The sequence below is a fragment of the Bubalus bubalis genome, chromosome 4 (genome assembly GCF_019923935.1).
Source record: "Bubalus bubalis isolate 160015118507 breed Murrah chromosome 4, NDDB_SH_1, whole genome shotgun sequence".
NCBI classification, from domain to species: Eukaryota; Metazoa; Chordata; class Mammalia; order Artiodactyla; family Bovidae; genus Bubalus; species Bubalus bubalis.
Window position 1 is genome coordinate 127,611,697 of NC_059160.1, and position 25,875 is coordinate 127,637,571.

Consider the following 25,875-nt stretch of genomic DNA (forward strand, 5'->3'; position numbering starts at 1 on the left):
TGCCATCGTGATCACGGGCGTGTGGATGTGCCATCTGAGGTGTAGAGATGTTAACACATCCAAGGCCAGAGGAGGGGTGGAATCAGGACTGAACGCAGGCAGTCTGACTCCAGACCCTGTGTTCTAAACACTCTCCGGTGCTGTAACACTTGGGCTCTTTGGATGAACAGAACACAGATTCTCTACACTTAAAAAAGTGTCTCTGAGAGTATTTAAAAAGGCTACAGATACACACACGTGCTCTCTAGGCTATATCCCTAGAGAGATTTTGCCATGTGAGTACAAAAAGTATACAGTAGCGTGTCCTTTAGCGCTGTTGGGAATAATCTCCCTGTCACCAGAGGAGCAAATAAATCAACTGTGGTCTCTCTCTGAGGTGACAGACTGCAGGTGTGAACGTGTGTGTTCCAGAGCACGTGTCCATGGTGTCCCATCTCAGTGCTGGACAGGGTACTGTTGAGGGAGAAAGTTAGTCACAGGAAAATGAAAGTGAAGTCGCTCAGTCGTGTCCGACTCTTTGCGACCCCATGGACTGTAGCCCACCAGGCTCCTCCGTGCATGGGATTTTCCAGGCAAGAATCCTGGAGTGGTCTGCCACTGCCTTCTCCAGGGGATCTTCCTGACCCAGGGATCGAACCCGGGTCTCCTGCACTGCAGACAGACGCTTTACCCTCTGAGCCACTAGGGAAGCCGTACGCTACCGTTCATGTCAAATTTTATAATATTCAAAACTGCAATAACTGTTTAGGAACATGGAAATATAGTAAAACTATTAGAGTAAAATAGTAAACTATAAAAAAAAACAGCAAAACTAAGAAATGCTTAAGATTAAGCCAACACTGACCCCAGTGCCCTGGTCCCCTATGGGGAGTGGAAAGGGGCTCAAAGAGGGCAGTGGAAAGGGGCGCAAGAGGATTTCAGTGTTGTGTATAATGTTTGTGATGCTTTCTTTTTTTTTTTTTTCAGTAAGGCTTTATTTCTTAAGTTGGGCGGTGGATATCGTAATTTCTGGTGCCTTTTTATGTGTCTAAAACACTTTTTAATTTTTAAAGGGCCGATGGATAGCGTACATGTTTATGTCTGCATGTGAACTGTGTGTTTTTCATACAGTCAGCTGAGCAAGTTGCAAGACGTTTCTTTGAGGAACTGCGCAGTAAACGGTGCTGGTGACAAAGGAGGAATTGCCAAAGCTTGTCCTAGTATCCTTTCCAGTGAGAACGCGTCACTTGGGTCGGGCTGGATTGGACACTGGAGCCAGACACCCTGGTTCCCTACCCGATGTCCGTTCTCCTAACGGGGACTCGGTTTCACCTGAGGTTGTCGCCGCTTGGATAAATTGTTACCTTCCTAGACTGTTTGCTTTCAAGTCGGGTGTGGGACTCGCCCGGACCGGGGAAAGGTAAAGTGGAGTGTCTGGACGGGGCTTCTGTCCGTTGCCTACCACCCTGCCTGCCTCCTCTTTGAGCACAGACAGAGGGTCCAGGGCTCGGCAGCCAGGCTGTGGGGCGAGAGCCGTCCAGGGCAGCCGGGAGGGAAGGCGCGGAGAGGGAGTGGCGCTTTGGGTGGGACCCGGGGCCACTGCACCAGCCCCAACGGCCTTCCTGAGAGGGAGGGAAGTAAATCCTTTCCTTCATTAAGGTTCCTGCTCATGCAGCAATGCGGTTTGATATCATACCTCAAAAACAAGCTTTTCCAAATTTGTCATCTATCTCTTGTAAGTGTGCTCTTTGTTTTTTGCCCTGTGTTTCTCTGATGCCCACACCTAAAAATAGAGGAGGTCAGTCTAAAAGAAAAATCATAATAAACTTGCCCTATTTTGTAGTCTGGTAGATTGGAGAAGGAAATGGCAACCCACTCCAGTATTCTTGCCTGGAGAATCCCAGGGACAGAGGAGCCTAGTGGGCTGCCGTCTATGGGGTTGCACAGAGTCAGACACAACTGAGGCGACTTAGCAGCAGCAGCAGCAGCAGCAGAGCACAGTTCAAGTGCTTCTTGGATCTGCTACAGTCCTAACAAACCTCAAATAAATGCATCTTTTAGCGTTAAAAACAAAAAGTGGCAAATCAAATAGACTTTCTCTAACTTTAAAAGATCTTCTCTCAATTCCTTAACCTGCTTCATTTCTGCATAATAGTTTATGCAAAAGACAGCAGCTCATAGGCCTCTCGACTGAGGAGATGGCTGATGAAGAGCTTTCATTTAGCAAAATATTTCTAACCACTCTGACACTACCTACCTTGTGATAGGAATTGAAGCATAGATGCCCAAGCCAGTGTTTCAGAGGTGCAGTCCCTTGGCGCTGGGGGTCTGCTGGGACTTGCGACCACTGGTCCTTTCTGCCCGTGAGTAGCGCCCCCACCCCTCCTTTGCCCCAGATGCGGTCATTCCCTCTGCAGGTTAGGCAACAGAGTCAGGGCATTGAGGTGGGTGTGGAATGGAGCTAGATATGGAGCAGAGTGCCACAGAAGTGTGTGGCGCATTCTATAATCTGCCTGGCCTCCTCCTAAATGGTTTCAGAAGACTGGGAATTGGGGGGTTTAAGGCTCATTTTCAGCACAGAGAAAAGCTCTGGTCAGCAGAGGGGTTTGGGTGTGCGGATCGGCTGACTGGAGTTGTCAGCAGTGTGCTGGGCAATCAGCATCTTGCTTGTTTATACCGCTTTCTCCTGGGCAAGAATGTCCCCCAAGACATGAGGCAATGAGGTTTGCTGAGATAATCAAGTCACGGCCTATATTTGCAGACCCAGTGATGAATGCCTTGCACTTGCTGATTGAATTCTCGCCCGAAGTTGAAGGATTGCCTGGTGTGTTTAATCCAGTCATCGTTTCTAGACTGATCCTTCTCTCAGATCCTTCACTGAGCCAGGGCTGACGGTGGTGGGAGCATGTCAGATCGGAGAGCTTGGCTGGGAAGAGGTGTCTCTGAACTTGGGGAGGAGCCTCTGCTCACAGGAGCGAGAGTGACAGAGCTCCCAGGACTGTGTGCTCTCAAGTGTGTGTGTGTGTGTGTGTGTGTGTGTGTGTGCATGCGTGCGCATGTGTACATGTATGTGTGTGGGGCCACTACATCAAGTTGAAGTCCAAATACAGGTGGTCCCTGTGGAGAAGGAAGTGGCACCCCACTCCAGTACTCTTGCCTGGAAAATCCCAGGGATGGGTGAGCTTGGTGGGCTGCAGTCCATGGGGTCTCGAAGAGTCGGACATGACTGAGCAACCTCACTTTCACTTTTCACTTTCATGCATTGGAGAAGGAAATGGCAACCCACTCCACTGTTCTTGCCTGGAGAATCCCAGGGATGGGGGAGCCTGGTGGGCTGCTGTCTACGGGGTCACACAGAGTCGGACATGACTGAAGCGACTTAGCAGCAGCAGCAGCAGCTGTGCTCTGGACAGGCTAGTAGAAACACGTATAATTCTAGGCACACAAGGGAAAGCACAAGCGAGTGGAGAATGACTGGACATGAACCCTTTCCAACCAGCCTGATGGCCCGGAGTTAGCAGGACTGATGAGAATGAAGGGCAGTGGGTGTTTGACCACCGGTCACAAAAAGCGCCCAGCCCAGCCATTGCACGCGGGTCCGCGTCTAGGGTGGAGCAGTAGTCGGGGCATGGCAGCATGAGGGGCTGCAGTGCAGGGGCAGGAGGAAGGGCCCATGTCAGGGTCAGCCCCACCGCCCCTGTGGTGGCTTTGAGACCCTCAGAGCGAGCGGGTGGCCAAGTGGCTGGGGGAGGAGCTGGGGGGACTGGGCATGCTCTGTATCTAGGTGGTGTCTAGCTGGCCCACACTTGAAGCCCTTTTTCCTTCCATGTGGATGGACACCTTCAGGTGGCCGCTGTTCTCCTAGTGGTAGAGGCCCAGCTTTTCTCTGCTGCTTTCTCCACTGACTGCCACTCTGCTGGCAGCAAGCCCTGGAGCATGAATGAGCACCGTTCTGCTCCGTGTTTCATCATCAGGGCGTAAGAATCCTGCCCCCAGTGTTCTGAGTGTTATTCCCAAGCCCTCGTGCACTCTGTCCTTTCAGATCTCCTTAGGTCAGGAGCTGGCAAGCTGTCCCCTAAGGAGCCAGGGAATAAATATCTTAGGCCTGTGGCCAACCAGCAAACTGGGATATTGTGTGGATGCTTCCATGACCACCTCAAATGTAACCATTTAAAACTATGAACACCGTCCTTAGCTCTCTGGCCTCAGTACGCCCACAGCGGCTGGAGCAGGGTACAGGCTCTGATTTGCCAGCCCGGCTGGGTTCATCCCCTTCTGGGCCTTTCCTCCACCTGCTTTCCCCTCTTCCTGCCTCCTTGTGGAGCTTCTTCATTGGCAAGTCTTTCCTCTCCAACCAGCCCTGTTGATGGATGCCACTATTTGTATTAAAAGTGACTTTCTCCATGTTTGACGGGCAATGATGCCTTGTTGCATTGGAGGCTATAAGAAAATGGGTTTGGGGCTGAGGCTGATCGGGATCTAAATTCACAGCCGTTGGTCCGCACCAGGCAGCACGGTTACTGACTGCTCGGTTTTTTTCTTCAGTGAAAAAGCAAAATGCTGCCTGCACCTGGTGGGCCACCGGGCTGTGGGCTGTTGTTCTTTGATTCTGGTCTCTTTCCCTCTGTTGCTGCTCCCCCTCAGTCTCTCTGGCAGGCTGAGGTGCCAGAGGTCAGCACGCCCAGGCTCAGACCTTTGACCCTCAGCCTTCCTGATGAGACAAGTCCAGCCTGTAGATGCCAGGCTCCTGCACTCCGGCCTCTATCCCAGTCCTGTCTGTCTGCTGTGTGCTACCTCTGTTGGGGTGTCTGCAGTCCTCTTACATTGAAATGTCCCCTCAGACATGCTTCTCTCTAGTCTTTCTCCGTAACGGGCAGTTCCAGTGACACCAGCCAAAACCCTCAGGGTTAACTCTTCCTTTTTTCTCAAATCTCATCTGAACCCATTGACAAGTCCCGTCAGCTTCTTCCCTCTGCTGCCCCTCTGGTTCAGGAGCCTCCCGCCTCCCCTTTCTGCTCTGTCTTCGTTTCCTTGCAGTGCGTCCCTTAGCAGTGCAGTAGATGGCCTTTTAAAAGACCCGAGTCAGCCCACCACAGCAGCTCCCCTTGCAGGCAGAGACTAAGAGAGACTTAGCCCTTTGTGATCTGACCTGGGCTCTGGGGCCTCCCTTCCAGTGCCTCCACCCTGTCTGCGCCGGCAGACACGAGCTTGCTGTCCCCACCACAGGCCAAACCCATTCCAACTTCAGGGTGTTTGCTCCTGTCGTCCCCTCTGCCCCGATGCTCTTCTCCAGGGTGGCATTCCCTCATTTCCTTCAGCTCTGCTCACAGGTCACCTTCTCGGTAAGGTGGCCTTCGTGAGCACTGTGTAAATCCCCCCACACCTCCTTTGCTGCAGGCCCAGCTCTGTTACTCTGAGGCATGTCTGTAACTGGCACACCAGAGATGCACATGCTTTTGATGGGCATGTTCACTGCTAGACACTTGGTCTCCAATCGTTATTTGCAGGATAGAGGAACAGTTTCCATACATGCTGGAGTAGTGGGTACAGTCCTCCTGGAGCTGGTCCAGCCCTTCAGGCTTTCCTCTGCCTCCTCACACCATCCCCTGTGGCATCTGGGGCCTTTCTCTGTCCTGGGTTACCCACTCTGGATTCCTGTACCAGGGATGGTGGGTATCACACCAACTCCATCCAGTCTACAGGAGACCCTCAGAATTCCAGGTCATTCTTAGCCCTTTGGAACATGTCTCCAAAGTAACTGCTATTGACCCCCTGGAGGCACCTCTCCTTATTTGGGGGTTCCTAGGGTGCAGAGTTCAGCCGTACCCCCTGGGAGGAGACTTGTGTGCTTGACGTAAGGCTGCAGGGGCTCCACAGTACCAAAGACAATGTATGTGGGTACACCTTGGGTGCTGGACAAATCAGTTACCGTCTCTGTTGGGTCTTTTCCTTTTTTGTTTTTTTTGATGGGGGAGTAATGCTGGAATGGATTATTGTTAATGACATTTGGTTCGCACTCATTTGATTGCATCTGCCTCAATTGTGCAGTATGTGACAGTGAACCTTTTAGTTTCTAGATGAACACCTGGATGATTAAAAAGGGGTAAAAGTAATATGTCCTCATGAAAAAATTTCAAGCAGACTAGAAAGTATAAAGTGAAAAGGTAAAAATCCCATGTTCCAGAACCGAGGTAACAACTGTCTTGTCTCTTATGCATCTTTCCATATTACTGTTTCTTAACACGTGCATTTAGATATTAGAAGCATCGATTTGTCAAAAAATCTGTTGTCATCATGGGAAGAAGTTATAGATATTGCCAATCAGCTCAAGCACCTAGAAGTCCTTAATCTCAGGTATGAACTGGTAGTTGCCTAACTGCACATGATTATGAAGTCCTAATCTCTCCTGCTCCTTCACAGCATCTCTGTGGGAGTGAGGCAGGGAGGACAGCCGAGTTGAATTTATTGAAGTTTAACGTATTCTTCAATATTCTTTGATTCTAGTTTTTTAAATGGTCACATGAGGTGATTCATTAATAGGGAATGTGTTTTACTTTTGATTAGACGGAACATTAGGTTACCATGCCAAACTGGAAGGTCTTCATGTTTTTTTACAAGCCTGACCATAGAAGATGGGCCATCTGGGTACCTTGATATTTAACTGGGGAGAAGGAGATGTGATTAAAAGTGCTTGTTCGTTCTGAACCCTCTAGCCTTTAATTGCTTTAGGAATGAGTTATTTCAGTGGAGGTACTGTTTAATTCATTTCTGATAAGGGCTTTTCACTGAGCTCTGTATTTTACGGATGTTTGCCAAGCCTTCTTGAGTATCTGATTAGTTTTAATCTCAGGAGCTAAGTTTCCAAGGGCTCAGCCAGGTTCCCCCTTTCACACCTGAGCCAGCCTCACACATACAGGTGAGTTGTACCTGACTCTGGCAGGTTCAGCAGAGCAGGTAGACAGGCCTAAATTATTCATTCTTCCAAACAGAGCAGAGTATATTTTGACCCATGGTATCACCTCCTCTAGAAATAAGGGTTAATGTGCTTTATTCAATGATATTTTCCTTCAAAATGACAAAATATGGGGTACCTTCTGAAAAAAGATGTGGGGTAACTTCTGAGATTAGGATCTTGGGAGGGAACTTAAAGGGAAGCAATTTATTTCGTCCATACTGACAGCAGGCTTTGTTCAGAAGCAAAATTCTAGCTCACAGTCCAGCACATCTGTAAGACTCTCGAGAGCAGGACTGAATTTTACAGCATCCAGAACAGCAGCTGACCTCACAGATCGACACCTGAGCCTCGTGTTTCAGATAATCTGCAGCCTCACCTGGCAGCCTAACCCTATGAACACCCCTTTTCATGTCAGATACCAGTGAATTGTGTATTATAACTATTAAAAATTAGGTAGTCTTGACACATTTTATTTTTAATATAATTGCATTTTAAGGTTGAAACAAATCAGACCCCCTCATGTTAAATCCCAAACTGTTGCCTTCAGTGACCATCTCAGTTGGGCCTCCTCTGTTGCAGTAATAAGCTCATTGTGTCTTTTCTTCTACACAGTGAAAATAAACTAACATTTCCCTCGAGCTCACCATCTCCAACCGGAACATTTTCTACGCTGAAGGTTTTAGTCCTTAACCAGACAGGAATAACATGGGCAGAGGTAATTATGTCTCTTTGGTTTTGTTGTTCAGTTGGTCAGCTGTGTCTGACTCTTTGCTTTTTACCTAGTAATAAGTAGTTTTAAATTCTTGGTTAAATGAGGGAGTGAAGCGCAGCGGTGGCTTCATTTTAATCATCCTATTATCCAGATAATAAGGTTCTTTTAAACAGCCTAACAGACGGGGGTTACAAAATCCTCGTAGTTAGTAGAATTTTCTGTCTCTGAATCTGCCCTCTCTTTCTTGGCTCTTCTGGTTAGTTCTGGTGTCTCCTGAGCAGTCTGCACCAAGTGCACACCAAGCTTTGAAAAGCCTTTCAGCTGCCCGAATTTTCCCACGAGTGATCTTAAGGCTGAGGCCTAGCCGCAGAAAGGTTCTCATACCCTTTTCTTGTTTGGGGTTCAGCTCCTCGAAGCCACTGCTCAGGTACCCAGCTGGGTTTGAAAGTGGACTCGTGAGTCCTGGGCCGGGCCGCCTCTGCAACCTAGATCTGGTACTACTCGGCTCGGTCAGAGGTTGACTGACTCCACACACCGAGAACACTGCAATTTCAAACCAAGTGCGGATAAGTGCGCCCCAGCCAAGCTGTGCATCTGTGAAGTCCCGCCAGGGGACCTCTGGAGGGACAAGTGGCCTTGCCCTTGGGCCGTCCGTGCCTCCACCACCTGACTTCTTCCTTAAGGGCTTCTCCATGCAGAACGGGAAGGAAGGGCACAGTGGAGGTAGCAGTCAGCGTCCAGTGAGCAAGTGTAAAAACAGTTAGAGAAAGTTTGTCCTATTAGCACATTCTCTATAAACCCAGATTGGCATTGAGACGTGAGGAAAGGAGTTTAACATCAGTTTCCTTCTGTTGGTTAAGTGAACTGTATCCAATAATGAGAATGTGGTTAAGTTACCATCCCCAGTTCCGCTTTGTACAGGTCAGGATATGCCTGGATGACGGGCGGATGCCTACCCTGATGGGTTCCGGGTGCCCGAAGTTTGTGCTCCCGTGTTATTGAAGCTCGGTCTCTTTAACACCATAGTTTTATCAGCTGTCCACCAGCACTCCTCGGAGATGGCAATGGCACCCCACTCCAGTACTCTTGACTGGAAAATCCCAGGGATGGAGCCTGGTAGGCTGCAGTCCGCGGGGTCACTATGAGTTGGACATGACTGAGCGACTTCACTTTCACGCATTGGAGAGGAAATGGCAACCCACTCCAGTGTTCTTGCGTAGAGAATCCCAGGGACGGCAGAGCCTGGTGGGCTGCCGTCTAGGGGGTCGCACAGAGTCGGACACGACTGAAGCGACTCAGCAGCAGTAGCAGCAGCAACCAGCACTCCTGGCCTGAGACAGAATCTGTAACAAAATGTCCAAAGGCATTTATTTCTAAAACAGGAGCCAAACTGAATTCATGTGGAAGTTCTAGTAATAAGCACACGGGGGAGTGACTGAGGCCTCTTCACCCTGACTCGAGTTTCCCCTCAGGTGCTCTGCTGTGCCTCTGGCTGGCCTGTCCTTGAGAAACTGTACCTTGAGTCTAACGATATCATCATTTCGGAAAGGTAACCAGGGTTTACATCAATGCATCTGTCACCATTTAGCCATTCTTTTTATTTAGTTCAAAACACTTACATTTATTGAAATGTAGTTTTTGCAAACATCAAGAGTAAAGAGATGTAATCATATTCTCCGAGAAGTAGCTGTGTATCATTTAGTCATTCTGAATAAATAAATGCTCCTAATTATGCCTAATTTTTAGAACAATTTTCAAATAAGAAAAACACTTACTATTCATTGCCCCCTTAAATTAGACTGTCAACTCAAACTTCACTAAGAGGTTCTAATTGAGGAAACCCCATCAGAGTAAAAGTTTTAAGTTATATAATTTTAAGCTTTGAATTGTGTTAGTTTTACATAAACATATGTAATTTCTAAGTGGAAGTTCTGTAGGATGACCTGTAAGGATTAAGTAATGGATTTTAAATTAGCATTATCTGCTCAAGGTCAGCGTATCAATGTGCAGCCCTCCACACCCCCCGTTTTGTGTCCACAGATCCAACCAACCACAGATCGAAAATACTCAGGAAAAAAAAAATTTTTCAGAGAGTTCCTTAAAAGCCAAACTTGAATTTGCCGTGCATTGGAACTGTTTACATTGTATTAGGTGTTTTAAGTACTCTACAGGTGATTTACAGGATATGGACAATATATGTAGGTTATAGGCAAAGACTGTGTCATTTGCTATAAGGGACTTAGCATCCTCAGGTTGTGGTATCCTTAGGGGTCCTGGAACTAATTCCCCAGGGATACCTGGGGATGACCCTGTATGTAAAAAAAGCTTGTTCTCTTGTCAGTTAAATAGGTTGTCGCCTAATCCTCCTCTCTTGTTGGTATCATTAGCATGTAAAATAAACATGGACAAGTTTATAGCAAATTCTCCAAGGAGTCAAATGAATGAGATTACTGTTCAGAATGATTCTATTTATTAATTATATAGACACAGTTTTTTTAAAAAAAACTTTTAATTTTGGATTCATATACATTTATAAGATGTATATATGTAGCCAGAGATCACGTGTACCCATTCCCCAGTTTCCCCCACTGGTAACATCTTGCAGAAGCTATGGTCAGTATCACAGCTAGGACCCTGGCCCGGTCAAGATAAGAACATCCCCATCACCACCAGGATCCTTTATGGTTCCTTTTATAATATCATACACTTGCCTCTCACCCCACCCCCACACCCCTCCTTAACACCAGAGCCAGGTATTTTAAGGCTGTATCTTTGAAGACAAAACTGTGTCAAAAAATTTTTATCTTCCATACAGGCCAACTGATGTTCTACAGACAGTGAAGTTGTTAGACCTTTCCTCGAATCAATTAATTGATGAAAACCAGCTGCTTCTAATAGCGTATCTGCCCAGGTAACCTGCTCCTAAAATGCCTGTTACAGTAGAGTTTAGTAGATTTTTAGTGAATGGATCCTATGCTGTATATACTTTCTCAGTGGAAATATGATACAGTGATGATGGAAATCCCAAATTCAGTTAATTCCCTTTGGGAAATTTTTATTTGAATTCACGAAATGACTTGTGAATCACACACAATGTAGTCTGTGCCTGTACTGTGATACGCGAAGGATGACTATTTTGGCCCTGAGGCTAATATCACAAGTTTTCATTCAGTGAGCTTGGGGAAGTCCCTCTTTCCTGAGACCCATTCAGCACCTGGCACAGCAGGAGGCACCCGGTGTTGTTTTGGTGACTCAGAATCCATCAGGAGGTGGCACAGCAAGTCTGCTTTGTGTGCCCTACGTTGGACTTTATGGTTCCTGAGCATCTCACACGGGATGAAAACCTAGGGTGTAGGAAAAAATGTGCATACAGATCTAGTCTGCTCAGATAGCACGTAGCATTTTATATTGTTCTGTGTAATCAAATTGCATGTTTTTACATTTCAGATTAGAACAACTCATCCTCTCTGACATTGGAATCTCTTCTATACATTTTCCGGATGCTGGAATTGGTACCTAAGATTATCTAGTCACCCCTCCCCCGGCTCCCCCACCCTTCAGCTTTCTCTCCCTTCTGCTGTGTAACTTAATTCTCTTTCTTCTAGGGTGCAAAACCTCCATGTTTCCTTCCTTGCAGTACCTTGTACTAAACGACAATCAGATAGCGCAGGTAAGAGTGTCTTCAGAACGTGTGCACTGCATTACTTATTTCCATTCTCGGGATGCTGTTTGTAGGCGCCTGCTCTTAAGGAGTATTTTAAGTTGAAAGAGAAACACTTGTTCAGAGTGAAACTCCTCATATAAAGCCATACGTCAGTTTCCACGGCATAGTTGTAAAGTACCTGGTCTTCCTGGTGGGTGCTCGCTGTGGGATGAAATTCCTTGTCTCCAATGGAATTGGGGGCTTGCTTTTCTGCTACTGGTTCAAATAATCTGTTGAAAAGTTAGCCTGAAACATGTTTATCTTCATGTGTTTTGGATTTCAGTGGTCCTTTATGAACGAGCTGGATAAGTTGCCGAGTCTGCACGCGCTGTCCTGCACGAGAAACCCCCTGACTGAAGGCAGCAAAGATGCCCAGACCACACGGCAGTTCATCATCGCCAGGATCGGTCAGCTGAGGACCCTGAACAAGTGTGCGGTGAGTGCCAGTGTCCTGGGGAGGTATTTCTTAAATTGGAAATGAAATAGTCCAGTGTAAAGAGACGTTGGAGCTGAGGATCGTAAAGGCAGTCAGATATCGTTTCCTTCAAATGGTATTACCCATGTGCACTTGAGTCGTGGCAGTTCTTTCTGGCCTAGCAGGTGGGGTTACACTCGGATGCCTGCAGGGGAACCACTGTTCAGCTGCTGTCACTTGAGCAGGGCTGGGCGGCGGAATACTAGGTACTCTCAGTGAGTCAGCTACTCCAGCCCAGCAACCTCATGCTGTGGCCTCCGGCCTCAGGCAAGCACCTTCCAGAAACTGGTTCGTGGGCAGATACGCTCATGAAGAAAAGGATAAAACTGAGATCCGTTGTTCTTTTTGAATAAACTCATGGATCTGTGAATGTTAAAAAGGAAAGGTAGAAATTTATCTCGTTGCCTCAGTTTGATTATCCTCTCCGGGTAGGCAGTGGAGGAGGACAGGGTGCCAGACACACATATTAGAAAAATGCTTTAATAGATTTGCTTTTTTCTCACATCCCTGTAGATTGAACCAGAGGAGAGGCGTGGGGCTGAGCTTGATTACCGAAAAGCATTTGGAAATGAATGGAAAAAGGCCGGGGGACATCAGGATCCAGAGAAAAACAGGCCAAACGAGGAATTTCTCACAGCCCATCCTAGATACCAGGCACTCTGCCTCAGTATGTACTGTGCGCCAGGGCCCTCGCCTGGGCGTGGGGGATCCCCACTGGGACAGGGTTTCCTGTGGGTGTTAGAGGAGGTCCTCCGTGTTGTTGCTTTTCTCCGTTGGGCATCTAAATGGACAAGAGGGCCTCCTGCAGCTCTCAGGGAGCAGATAGTTAAACAGTTGTCTTTAGAGAAGGTACATCTGTAGCACCTCAGCGGGGGAGGAGGGGAGAGCAGCTCTTCACCAGAAGCCTGTCTCTTCACGTACTCACCCAGCTTTCAGTTTCAGGAGGTGGGTACCGCTTCCTCCTTTTAGGAAGGGCAGGAAAGACTCCAGGTCATCCCAACCCTGGCTCTACCCTGGGGAATCTTTTTAATGAAGAGCATTTAAGTTGGAACCTAGGCACTGGTATTCTTTGAAGCTCTGTGGGTAATTTTAACGTTCATGAGTTGCACATTGTCTTCCTGAGTGCTCGCCCATCCTGGCGCCTGGTGGGCAAGGCGCTTCCTGACCTGCTCCAGCCTGGCTCCCTGGACACCGACACTCTGACTCCAGGGCTCCTTGTCCCCGATGTACTTTCCATTTTGTTTGGACTTCATTTTTATTCCAAATTTCACTTTTATGCAGTTTCTCTTTTATATCTTTCCTAATATGAGCTCACTGCATAAACGCTTCAGGCTGAAACATCTTTGAGGAAGAAAAGCTGCCTGTGGGAATCGCTTTCAGATTACTCCATTAGCTGGCCCGACTTCCTGGCCACTTGAGGTGAATTCTGAATCACTCAGGGGCAGGGAAGTGAAGGATCTAAAGCTGCCCTGCAGGTATGGCTCAGGTCTCCCCTCCTGCGTGGTCTGGCCAAAGGTGGACAGCAGTCCCTCCTCCTCCTCTTTCTGCCTTGCGTCGAGGCTGCTTTTCTTGGCAGTGTACCTGGCTTCCAGTGGTGGTTCTGAGCACCCAAGCCAGCACTGCGCATACTTGCTGAAACCCGGTGACAGTGCCCATGAGTGGAGTTTTTCTCAGGACCCAGAAGGACAGGAACTGTGACAAAGGTGAAATTTTGCATCTAAGCACCTGCAGGCACAGCCTCATCTCACCAGTCTCTCGGGACGGTGTCTCCCAGGATCAGTGATGTGACACGCAGATGACAGGAGGGTTCCAGGCTTGGAAGCAGTTGCCGTCTGTCCTTCCCTCCAAAAAATACAGTAACCAAGTAACCAGATAAAAGGAAGCAGAGCCCAGGTTCCCATCCCAGCCGCAGCTGGGTTCATCCTGGGAAAAGAAAAGGCTAGGTTGACACTTACCTATACATTTCTTCCCACCCCTACCCCCCACAGTGGCCTTTTGGTTTATCATCCTTCTTTTTCTTTTTTATTTCTTCTTAACCAGAATATGGTGCACCTGAAGATGGGGAACTGAAAACACAACAACCATTTTTGCTCAAAAACCAGCTACTAAGTAAGAACTCCACGTTCAAAGACTGCTGATTTATATTCGAGTCCTTAGATGCTAAAACAGGTGGTGATGTGTGAAAGTCGCTCAGTCATGTCTGACTCTTTGCGACCCCATGGATTATACAGTCCATGGACTTCTCCAGGCCAGAATACTGGAGTGGGGAGCCGTTCCCTTCTCCAGGGGATCTTCCCAACCCAGGGATGAAACACAGGTCTCCCACATTGTGGGTGGATTCTTTACCAGCTGAGCCACCGAGGAAGCCCTGATGATGACCTAATAAGGATTGTTTCTCTTAAGTAAATACCTAGACAGGCACTTTAATTTTTAAAGAAACGATCTCAAACATACCTACAGTCTAATGTTGAACATGTTAGCAATCCCCATGCTTTAAACAACTTATTTAACAGTGTTATAAATGTAGGAAGTATCTGAATAGTGAGTTGAACTCTGATTTGGAAATTCATGAACTTAAAAACCTAGGTAACTGTCAGGAAAGAAGTACTTAAGGGAAAAGGGAAAGCAGTAGAATGTTGGTCCAGCTATTTTTGTTGCTGTAATTCAGTGAAGTAGTAATAGAAGGCATTTCTATTCCTGTTCCTTTAGTGGGATCTGAGCTGCATTCTTTGATCACTGCTGTTAATATGTGCATGATTTAAACCCTTCCTCCAGCAGGGCTCAATTAATGTCAGTTAATCTTTTTACTTTCAAGCACTGAAGATAAAATATCCCAATCAACTTGATCAGAAAGTCATAGAGAAACAACTGCCGGGTAAGAATGGATGTCTCTCTCCCCTCTTTCTGCTTTTGAATCGCTGGCCCTCCCATGAGGCAGCTGGAAGTAGAACAGTTCATTCAGAGTGTGGGTTTTTACAGCTTGTAAGTGTTCACTAGTCTTCTACATTCTAAAATACAGTTGATCATGCTAAAACTACTCCTCCTGTGTGCGCCTCCCCCCAGAAAGTTCGAGTCTCCCGTAGCTTCTTGGCTTGTCTAGAGAACAGCTTTAGAATCAGGAGCCCCTGTGTGCGGTTACTGCCTTACCCAGAGGAGGAGCCTAAGGGCTCGCCCATCAGGGGCTCCCACAGGCCCTCGCTGGCTAGTTCTCACAAGGCTGCTCTGGGCCAGAGAAACAGTGGCATTGGCTTGAGTGCTTGCTCCTCCTCACCAGTCAGGAGCCCCTGCAGAGACAGCTCGTGGACACTGTTTAATGGACACATTTGAAATAGTTTTCTCTCAAAAAATCAGTGTAACTTACCTTTCACTCAAAAGAGAAACACAGTCTGACTCTTAAGATTAAACTTGATTCACAGTTAAATACTAAAATATAAACAGCTTAAATTTAGCACAGTGAGGACTTGAAGAAGTAAAATATCCTACATGACTCTAGTGAAATATCTTTCTATTATTTGCCTGTCAGTGCAGTGAATTCACATTGATTTTTTAAATTCATTTTTATCAAATAAAATAAAAGGTTATCCTGGTATTCTTTATGGAGGGCTTTTGTTGTGCCCAAAGAAATACCTTTACGATTGAAAACCATCATCTAATAGCAACTTACCAGTATTGCTCCCTTTTTCCTTACTAGCAACCCAGTTTCTATTCCTGTGACATGTAATTTTGCTACTGTTACATAATGCTGAATTAAAATTAGTGGTTCCCCTTCATTTCTGTTTTCAAACTTAAATACTGCTAGTAAGGACCCTAATGGGAACAGGCAAGTGAGAGAGAACTTGTTTTTGTTAATATAATTGATTTAATATAATTGATTTTGGACATGTTTGCATTTTTCCTTCTTTTACATGAAGTCAACTTGCAGGAATGCTCTTATTAGGTCTGTGTTCCTCTAACTGGGGCCATCCTTTCCCCTGGAACACTCACCGTGTTCGTGTGCTGAGCTTTATTCACCTTCAAGGAGAATTAACAGATTAGACTAATATGGAGAAATTATATGTAATAATTATGCTATAAACAATTTAAATCTGAGTCATATATTCTCTAAACTCAGCAGTCGGAGTTATTAACCCATCACTAACCACCCTGTAAACAAGGAAAGCCAGTCTACCTAAACCCTTGGAAAGGACAAGATTATCCATATTCACAAATAAAAGAGCAAACTATGTCGATCGACATTATAAATGTCCATTTAGTGTCTGTTTTCAATACATAAACAAGAAAAGGCAAGTTTTTATTCTAAAATAAAGATAACATTTATTATCACAAGTTGCATAAAGACACAGCTTTTACAAAAATGTTTGATAGAAAAATATTTTTCTGAATACATGTGATATCTGTAGGAACACCACACTATTGCTGTACCTCCAGCTAAAGCTTCAGAAAAACTATTTCTCATAATCAGAATATCCAATATTTACCACAGCCCATCTTTGGAAAGAAGTTCATAGTGTTTTCTGAACAAGCCAAAGCATTTCCTCATTCAGTTATATCCCTTGGCCCAGTGGTCCCCTGCATGTGTGTGCTGAACACATTACACAGTGATTACAGACTGGGAGCACGTGGATCATTAGTCTACACACCTCACTTTACAGAGCAGGGAACTAAGGCCAGAGAGATTGATACAAGTCCTCACTGAGCCCAAACCTGACGCCACCATCCTTTAAGTAATCACAGGTTTAAAAAGTTAATGATTTCACTCACATTTATTTCTGTGCTGAGAATGATTTCTGGTTTATTCAGAATAAGGAGGAAATATTAAACACCACAGACATGACATGAAAAGTCATCAAAGGGCACTTAGGTCTGACATCAGCTCCGTTTTCCCACAGCCTCCCGAACAAGCCCCTAAGTGGTGTGACACCCTGCTCTGGTGGCCCACGTTGGGGGGTGAGCCGTCCCCTGGTCGTTGCTTGGGTGGACGGAGTACGGAAGGACAGCTCTCACTACCAGTGTGGTCTTGGCACGTGAGCTCGTCTTACAGGTAGCTGTCACCTGCGAGAACTGATGCTTTTTCTTTCCTCGACAGACTCCATGACAGTCCAAAAGGTGAAAGGCTTGCTGTCACGTCTCCTCAAAGTTCCTGTGTCAGAACTTCTGTTGTCCTACGAAAGTCCCAAAGTAAGTTGCCCAGAAAAAACCGCAAAGTCAAGCTGCATTTCCCACAGTATGACTCACTGGTAAACTAAGCCTTCATGCAGCGTGCTTTGGTTCTGAAGAGAAACCATACATGCATCTTTGTTGGGGTGTGTGTGGGTATATATGTTTTGCCACATCTGTCTTAATCACCCCCACCTCTTTGCTCTAATTTTAGATGCCGGGCAAAGAGATTGAACTAGAAAATGACCTCCAGTCATTACAGTTCTACTCTGTGGAAAATGGAGACTGTCTCTTAGTGCGATGGTAACAGCCAACCAATAAAATCCAGAGGTTTGATAATGTATCATGACTGGGTTTCACTGAAAATAAATGACGTATTGGGACAATTCTTTCCAAAACAAAAGAGGTTTACAACTTGCTCTAAGTATAGAATAGCTGTATTTTTTCATAGGGAAGAAAACATTTCTAGGCATGTATATAACAGCAATAATAAAGGCTTTGCACCTACTAATGATTTTCAGATTTTATTTCATAGTTCATGACTATTTCATTATGAGAAGATGTAAGTACTAAATAGAACCTCACTAGTCTAAAAATCTGAAGTTAATGATGTATTCATAAGTATTAATGGAATGGTCTATTCATACTATTGGTTTAAAAGATTACTAAAATGATCTGGCTGATTTGGGAAAATCTTTAAACTGAAGGAAGCGTATCCTCTATGTAATATATATGCTATGCTCTCTCTTCTTAGAGTACTCACAAAAATTATGTGCTGTTCCCTACAGTTATACCCTAAACTGAGCATACATTCTTTCTAAGGAAGATTACCAGCTCTGATTGAAAATCACTTACATTAGGTAAACATTTTACAATGGAAGAAAGCAAAATTAATTGTTTCATCTATTTAGAAATATCTTTTCCTATGGCATTAAAACCCTGAGAGGTATGATTTTACTTTTACTGTAGCATTAAAAAAAGGAGTATTAATATAGCTGTGATCTTCAGGATTTATGTTAAATGGCAAAAGAATACTTGGAACTTAGTCTACTTAATGAATGAATTTAAAACCAAGGTCCAGAAGTAAGAAATACCATGGTTCCTTTTCAGGTTGCCCACTTCATTCAGAGATTTACAAAATCTGACCTGATTTCCAGAAACCCTCACTTTGGTGTAAGTGACCACAGGTCACACACAGCGTGAGTTCTTTTTGGCCTGTAATTATCCTACTTAGCTGTCCAGAGCCAGTCTGCATTCCAGGCTGAAATTCAGACTAGAATACTCAACATTTCTGAACTAGGCCAACTTTTAACCAAAATGATAGGTGATGAATTACCAACTAGAAATGATGCAATAGGATTCAGGAATATTGTTTTTATGAACAATTTGGTATTTTTAAAGTGAGCTTCCAATATATAAGTTTTTCTTTTACTAGAGTTATCTGTTGTTGTTTTTAAAAAAGGAAATTTTGTGCAAATGTTAAGAAATATCACATTGGTGAGACGTGAAAGTGCCAGCCAAGAATTATCCTGAAAGACCGTATAATCTGCGGCCAAACCTCAGGCTTCCGCTCAGCCAGTCATTCGCCCACCTTGACCTTTAACACAGCAGATCGCCCTCATCATCCTCTTCCTTCACACCGACAAGGGTCACCGCAAAGCTCCTTTAATCTCCACAGCTGCGCGAGCTCCTGCGGAGAGTACTGCGGGGAAGACAGCATTCCTGGTTCACAGGTCTTCTCACAGAGCCACAGGCTGTCCTGTCGGAACACAAAATGCAGGCTGACCCCCTGCTGCAGACAGAACGGGTGTTCACGGGCGCTTCCGGAGCCCACTGAGGTGGCGGCCGTTTCAAAGACGAGCGCGTGTGTGCACGCACTCAGCTTATGGGGCATAGGGAGAGTGCACGGTAGTGACCCTGGAACAAAAAAACAGTTTGGGAACCACAAATGCAGCGTTTTGTCTTTGCTACTGGAGAAAAGCTGGCCCAACAGCACTGTGAACAAGAGCAAGTGTTCTGGAGAACTGGTTACGGTATTTGGGGGGACAGTACAAGGGCTTTCTATCCAGTTTAGTTCTCACAATAACCTGTGAGCTAGGAATTATTTCCTTGTCATGAATGAGAAACTCAGTGAAGAAACTTGCTCCAGGTCACAGTGAAGTTCATGCTGGTAGGCTGAGTAGGAAGGGTTAAAAAGGAGTCTTATCAGAGTTCAGGTTCTCACCCACCAGCCTACTTCCCAGCGCCATGGACTGGCTTCTGCTTCCAATAATATCAGAGAGTACAGATTCCATTCAATTTGAGAACATAAAAAGGTGGAACATAATAATCAGACTCCTTCCCACAGAGAGCTGTGGCCCTGATGTCTGAGCACCTCCAGGGGTATTAAAGGAAATGGGAGGCTTTCTGTCTCCACCCTGACCCTAGGTGGGTGGGTTGGGGAGGGTCTCCCCTGAGCACCTGGAACCACAGCCCCCGCTTAGGTGGGCACGCTGCTGGAGTCTCATTCTGTGGAGCTGTCTCACGGCCAGGATCTGAAGTCAGCCAACTCCTGTAAGTTTTAAAGCTGCCAAGAATTGAATGAAATGTATAAAAACGTATAAACACTTGACTCATTGTGGGTAGGACAACTTCCATTTAAAACACTTCCTTTTTGGTTTATGAGACCCTGGCCAATGACAGTGAATTAGATCAAGCGCACAGTTGTTACGACAGTAGAAGACTTTGCATTCACACTTTCTGCCCAAGGCTGGATAAGAGAAACCTCACTTACCTCTTCCGAGCCCTGCGGCCAGCCCTGCTCAGGCTTGCTCACCTGGTATCTTTTAGGTCCAATGGCTGCCATCCAAATGCCCATGCTTACATCTTCACCCTGCACATGCCCCAGAAGGTTCAGAAAGTAAAAATTCCAGTGCTGTCTCATTGGTCAAGACAGTGTCTGTCACACCCACTCCCACATGTACTCCTGGTACTTGTTTTCTAATTACTCTAGTATGAAATGCTGAGCATGTTTTAACACTGATACACAAAGTAAAAGCTGCTGGTCATTATTAACATGAAGCAAACACACCACAATGAAGTGGGACTACACACTAAGCAGGTGGCCAGCCCCTCTGCATGGACCTTGAACTTCCAGCACCAACAGTATGAAAGATACTGTGGACCTGAGACCCAGGCAGAGCTGTTATACTGACATTGTCACCAGAATCAGCAAAAAAAATAAAAAGCTTATATTCATAAGAAGGAAGACTAAGCACGCTGAAGACTAAATCTTTACATTCCTTCAGGGACTATGCCTTTAAATACAGGCTGAAAACGTAAGAAGTACGTTCAAAGACGATTTAGGAATAAAATTTACAGCCAAGGTTTAAGGGATAGAAGTGTATCCCTAACCTCTGAGGGCTGCTGATTCCTATACAGAAGGAATACCATACATTCCCCAAAGGAAGCTGCTCTGCTTTTAGGGCTGAAATACTAGGTCGAGTTAAAAAACCTGCTTGATGAGTGGACTTTTAGGTCAGAAGTCCTTAATTACCTGGTAGGTCTTCAATCTCCCCGAGTTGCCAGCCAGCCAGTGGACGATGTCCCTGGAGATAACATACCCTGACCCACACGCAAAAGCGGGGTATGCGGGGCTGGGGTACTCCAGCTCCTGCCACTTCCCGGTCCGGTCAACTGCCCAGTTCAGTCTGAAACTAAGATTGAAAGTGAATGGGCTTCTGCTGTTCGGACACAGGTCCTCCCTACCACTAGCTAAGCCTGAGTCCTTGACTGACACTGCAAAGGAACAAGTTACAGAAGCAAGGAAAGAAGAGGTTATTTTTTTAGTCTTAAGGAATTAAGTATCTAGTGGTGTTTTTTATATAAAGACTGGTATGTTAAACTCTCTCATGGAGTTTCCGAATCATCTTGCATAGATATATTTAAAAAATAAATGAAAAATAAATCACCACTCCATAGTTAGAGACATAGCAAATGGTTTCAGAAATGTATCATACATTTAAGGAACAGCAGCTTCTAATTTCAGTGGTACTTGTAGGGCACAGTGATAAAAGTCACGTTAATTTCCCCCCTTCATTACATTAGCCTGAGATTTTCCATTTAAAAGAGTTTTTTCCCCTTTAATTGTAAATTAATAAAACAAAGAGTTTTTTCCCCTTTAATTGTAAATTAATAAAACATAGTAACTCAGGAGCCTAACAGGGAAATTTCCTATCTCAGCCATATTTTTTTAACTACATGTGCTCAGTACATGAAATGAACATCGATGGGCTAACAATGTTTAACTTACTTTCCCCACCAAAAATTAGGCCCGTCCAGATTCTTGAGGGCGATTCTGTTAAACACAGCTTCCAAGTCTATATAACAGTCGTCATCCGTCTTTAGCAACAAATCAAAGCTGGTTGTTTCCACAGTCCTGTTGGCGAAAAGAGGGATACGGAGTCAGGGCACCCCTCCAATATCAAGAGCACCTGCCCTAAGAGGAGACGGCTGCTGCCAACGAATCCTCACTCGGTGTTAGCACAGTGGCCCAGCAGACGGGGGTCGAGCCGATCTGAAAAGGTGTTAAGGAAAAGAACACGATGGAAAAAAAGATTTGGCTTAGATGGAACATACAATCCAACGCTTCTCAGGCCTTGCGCAGAGGCCAGCGTGTCTGTTAAGCAGCAGAAGTTTGCCCCTTGCATTCCTAACAAGAGGCCCAGGGTGAGGGCACAGGTCCTTCCACAGAACACCGGCACACAAAAGAATGTGTTCTCTGCTGCTATCTATACTGTACTCGCATTCTATGGTGTTTAAAAAGCTGAGTTAAAACACTGAAACACATTTCCCCTTAGAAACGATCTTCAGTAGTTCAGCCATCACCAATGACCTTCTGGAAGGCACAAAAGGGTGACTTCATTTATCTAGACATTAAAAAGTATCTAATGGCAACTACAGACAAAACTGACTCTTCCGTTTCACACTGCCAACCCCTGTACCTCTTTGTTAAAAAACCCAGTCTTGGTAAGTAAGAACCAGTAAGATGACAGAAATTTGAACTAAGAAATCTGGAGAAAAGGTTTCATTAGGTCACAAAATGGTGAATTTTAACAACAGATCCACAACCGAAAGCATAACCCTATGTTTCTCAAGTTGTATTTTCCGTTAACAGCAGAAGATATACATACTATTTACTTGCTAATCAGAAATAAACTTCCGTGATAAGGGACACTGAGGTCACTGATGGAGCCCCTGGATAAAGATGAATGAATAACAAAGATGTCATTTACAGTGTGGAGGGTCGACTGGGATGAGTGGGAAGTGGGTCTGGACACGCAGCCTGTTAATAGGGCACTGCAGTGTCCCAGCAGACATGAGGCCCAGAAGAGACAGCGGCAGAGAGACTAAGATCACAGAGACATGCAAGCGGCAAAGACAAAACCTGAACTTCTACAGTGGAGAATCAGCTCCCTATAGAAAGCCCTACAACTCCGCAGTCCTGATCTCCACTACCCCTCCTCACCTCTTCATGTCCTTGTCTTGGCCCCACCAACAGGAGCCCCATCAGTAGCCTCGAGCTAAAAGAAGGTTCTTCTCACTACAGCTGTCAAACTTAATCCTGGTATTCCGGGCATACCCACACTTCCGACTCTTATTTATATCTGCCCTCTAACCACAAGAGGTCTCCAGAATTATACTGATTTGCCCCAGCTATGAAACTACATAAAAACTGTCTACCCCTCAGGACCAGAAGTTGGTAATTTCCCATGAGCAACAGAGAACAGAAGGGACAGCCTTTGGGGCTCATCAAGCAACAAGCTCTCTGATAAAGTTTTTTTTTTTTTTTTTTTTTTTTTTTAAAAGACAAAAGATGTGAGTATACTTAATGTGCTTGATCTAGACAGAGTTTGAAGGTTTTACATCTACAGTCAGGGTAGACAGTATCAGAGGCTCAACAGAAAGTTATGGGACTCTAGAGTAACTTAGTAATATTAACAACTACTTGTATTCAGTTAATAAGTTACTATATACTTACTGTTGGTATTAAAAGGAGTTACAACCAAGACCCAAGAAATACTGGAGGGTCTGGGAAGTAACAATATGGTAGACTCTAAGGGTTGTTGAATTTCATCTTTATTAAAGGTTTTGGAATCAGGGCAGGTAGTTTTTCAATGAGTGGAGGACAGAACAGAAATACAATGTGGATGTTCAGCTGAACAGAACTCAGATCAGTAACCTGGGTGTGAGTGACTGTAAATGGGAGATAATTAGGTGAGTGGGGATGAAACACCACTTTCAAACTCACTGATTTTCACCTAATGTTGGCTCCAGACAACTATGGAGAAGCAGGAATGACTCAAAGTGAACCATCTTCTACCTTGCTTTTGATTAATAGCACTCACATTATGGATCTGCTAAGAGAAAGAAGGCACCATTTCAGAAGATTAGTCCTCACAAAGAACTAGGGGATGATAGATCACACCACAGGTACTCAGGGCTCTTAGGTTTGTTTGTTTAAAAAAATCTCAGTGGTTTGATGTTATTGATAAACTGCTTCTACATCAAAAGAAAAATAAAACAACACCTACCCAACATTTTTATAACATACCATCTATAGAAGTTCAGTAATTTTGCAGGAACATTCCGATAAGTGTCGACAACATCCACAAACACAATGTCGTCATAGAGGCTGCTTTCCTCCTTTAGTAAGGCATCCTCCTCGTGGAGATTATGTATATGATCGAGAAGTCTTCGAGGGCGAGAATGAAGGGTTTTTAAAAGAGCATCGCCTTCTAAAAAGAGAGGGGGTTTCAGGATGGGGAGCACGTGTACACCCGTGGCGGATTCATGTTGATGTATGGCAAAAGCAATACAATACTGTAAAGTAATTAACCTCCAATTAAAATAAATTAAAAAAATAATAGAAAATATAAATAAAAAGAGTTGGAAAAAAGAGCTACTGCAAGCTTAAGACCTAGAACTTGTAACATTATCACACTAATACTCCTCCCAAGGCAACCTAACAGAAAACATTTGTTAGGGATTTTGAGGGAGGGAAACCAGGACCCCCACACACTGTTGGTGGGAGGATAAACTGAGGGGCTCACTGTGGGGAGCAATTCAGCAACACCTGGTTAGGCTGAAGGTGTCCGACCGTGCAACTCACTAAATCCAATTGTAGGTGCATTCCCAGAGACTATTTTACACGGTCACAAGGGTATTTATGGCAACACGTTTGTGACAGTGAAAAATGGAACCAGTCTAAATGCCTACCAATAAGAATGGCTAAATCATGGTATATTCACGTAATGGGATATAGCAGTTAAACAAATTAACCTGCACAGCAGCACTACTCACAACAGCCAAGACAGGGGAACAACCTAATGTCCACTGCCAGATGAATGGGTAAAGATATGGTACATATATACAATGCAATACTGCTCAGCCACAGAAAAGAATGATATAGCCTTTTGCAGCAACATGGATGGACCTAGAAATTATCCTTGTAAGTGAGGTAAGAAAGCAAAGGACAAATTCCACACAGTATCACTTATATGTAGACTCTAAAAAACAGTACAAATGAAATTATTTACAAAACAGAAACATTCACAGACACAGAAAACAGACCTGTGGTTGCCAAGAGGGAAAGGGAGGAGAGAGCGGGATAGACCGGGAGTTTGGGGTTAGCAGATGCAAACTATGTATATATAGGATAGATACACAACAAGGCCCTACTGGGCAGCACAAGGAACTGTATTCAGTAGCCTGTGATAAACCACAATGGAAGGGAATATGAAAAAGGAGCACATATGTGTATATATATACACACACACACACATATATATATATCTGTAACTGAAACCCTTTCTGTACAGCAGAAATTAACACATTATAAATCAACTATACGTCAATAAAATCAATTAAAAAAAATCAACCTGATCTTGGATGTTAATAGGAACAGCACTAAAAAATATTGCTGAGTGAAAAAAAGTATTTTGCCAACTGCTATATATACTACACGTATAAATTATGAGATACTTTAATCAAAGCTGTATGTTGTAGGAGAGAGTAGGATAGTAAGACTGGGAAGGATGCACACGAGCTTTAGGACAGTGGTGTCCGCTCCGAGGGGAGCAGGAGGAGCAGGGCTGGGAAGTCCTAGGAGGGAGGGGCTTCTACTGTATCTGAAATGCTTCATTTCTCCAAAAAAAAAAAGCAAATATGAAAAAATGCAAACATTTATTAGTTCTAAGCAACAAGGGCATATAAGTGTTTAATAGCACTATTTCTGGATTAATTATGCTATTCCATAATAAAAATGATTACCAATGTGCTTCCAAGACATTTTAATTACCATCTCACAAGCTAATGAATCATTTGTCACATTTGTGCATGGACTGTCCTCAAATAAGTCAGCAATTCTTTCAGTGGCACAGGATTTTGTCAACTTGGAAAATTAGAAAATCTCTGAAAAATGACAAATGGGTGTCTGAGCGGTGAGGGAAGGAAACAGAAGTAACTTAGTGCTCCGCTCTATAACTGCAGACAGACTGCAGTGCGGGCTGAAGACCTGTTTCTGATTTCCGCCTCTGCCACTGTCTGTGGGATACTGGACACACGGCATGTTTCTGGGCCTCAGCATTCTTATCTGTAAAAGGGGGAGCTGGATTAAGTCTGTGGTTCTCAGGAATGCTTATGGAATACAGATTTCTAAGCCCCAAGCCTAGAGAGCCAGCGGGGCCCAGGAATCTGTATTTCTAACCTGTGACTTCCTGTAACTCTGATGTAGGTGGACCACAAATGACCCTTTGAGAAGCACGGGCCTAAATGATCCTGGGTCCCTTCTCAATTCTTACTGTAACATCCTGTCACTTTAAAGGTAAGGATAAATATACACAATTTAACCCTTG

At 44.8% G+C, this 25,875-nt stretch overlaps 2 protein-coding genes across 7 annotated transcripts in view; one reads left to right on the forward strand and one right to left on the reverse strand.

Annotated features, from left to right (window-relative positions):
- Positions 1–17,489, forward strand: part of TBCE (tubulin folding cofactor E) — a 91,641-nt gene extending 74,152 nt beyond the window's left edge. For both annotated transcript variants that reach the window (XM_006075490.4, XM_006075491.4), the window contains exons 5-17: positions 1,111–1,199; positions 6,234–6,333; positions 7,547–7,649; positions 9,119–9,195; positions 10,462–10,557; positions 11,094–11,158; positions 11,252–11,316; positions 11,633–11,785; positions 12,338–12,491; positions 13,865–13,933; positions 14,640–14,699; positions 16,911–17,002; positions 17,196–17,489. In XM_006075490.4, the coding sequence (XP_006075552.2) occupies positions 1,111–1,199; positions 6,234–6,333; positions 7,547–7,649; positions 9,119–9,195; positions 10,462–10,557; positions 11,094–11,158; positions 11,252–11,316; positions 11,633–11,785; positions 12,338–12,491; positions 13,865–13,933; positions 14,640–14,699; positions 16,911–17,002; positions 17,196–17,288 (1,216 nt within the window). In that variant the 3' untranslated portion in view covers positions 17,289–17,489. The remainder of the gene's footprint in view (positions 1–1,110; positions 1,200–6,233; positions 6,334–7,546; positions 7,650–9,118; positions 9,196–10,461; positions 10,558–11,093; positions 11,159–11,251; positions 11,317–11,632; positions 11,786–12,337; positions 12,492–13,864; positions 13,934–14,639; positions 14,700–16,910; positions 17,003–17,195) is intronic.
- B3GALNT2 (beta-1,3-N-acetylgalactosaminyltransferase 2) overlaps positions 16,113–25,875 on the reverse strand; it is a 65,698-nt gene continuing 55,935 nt past the window's right edge. For 4 of the 5 annotated variants that reach the window (XM_006075487.4, XM_044942043.2, XM_044942044.2 and 1 more), the window contains 6 exons: positions 23,574–23,757; positions 21,273–21,398; positions 20,517–20,676; positions 19,797–19,853; positions 18,573–18,740; positions 16,113–16,986 (listed from right to left, as the gene is read on the reverse strand). In XM_006075487.4, coding sequence (XP_006075549.2) covers positions 18,603–18,740; positions 19,797–19,853; positions 20,517–20,676; positions 21,273–21,398; positions 23,574–23,757 — 665 coding nt within the window. In that variant the 3' untranslated portion in view covers positions 16,113–16,986; positions 18,573–18,602. Of the gene's footprint in view, positions 17,095–18,572; positions 18,741–19,796; positions 19,854–20,516; positions 20,677–21,272; positions 21,399–23,573; positions 23,758–25,875 lie in introns of all 5 variants that reach the window. The other variant, XM_044942041.2, reaches the window with a different exon arrangement.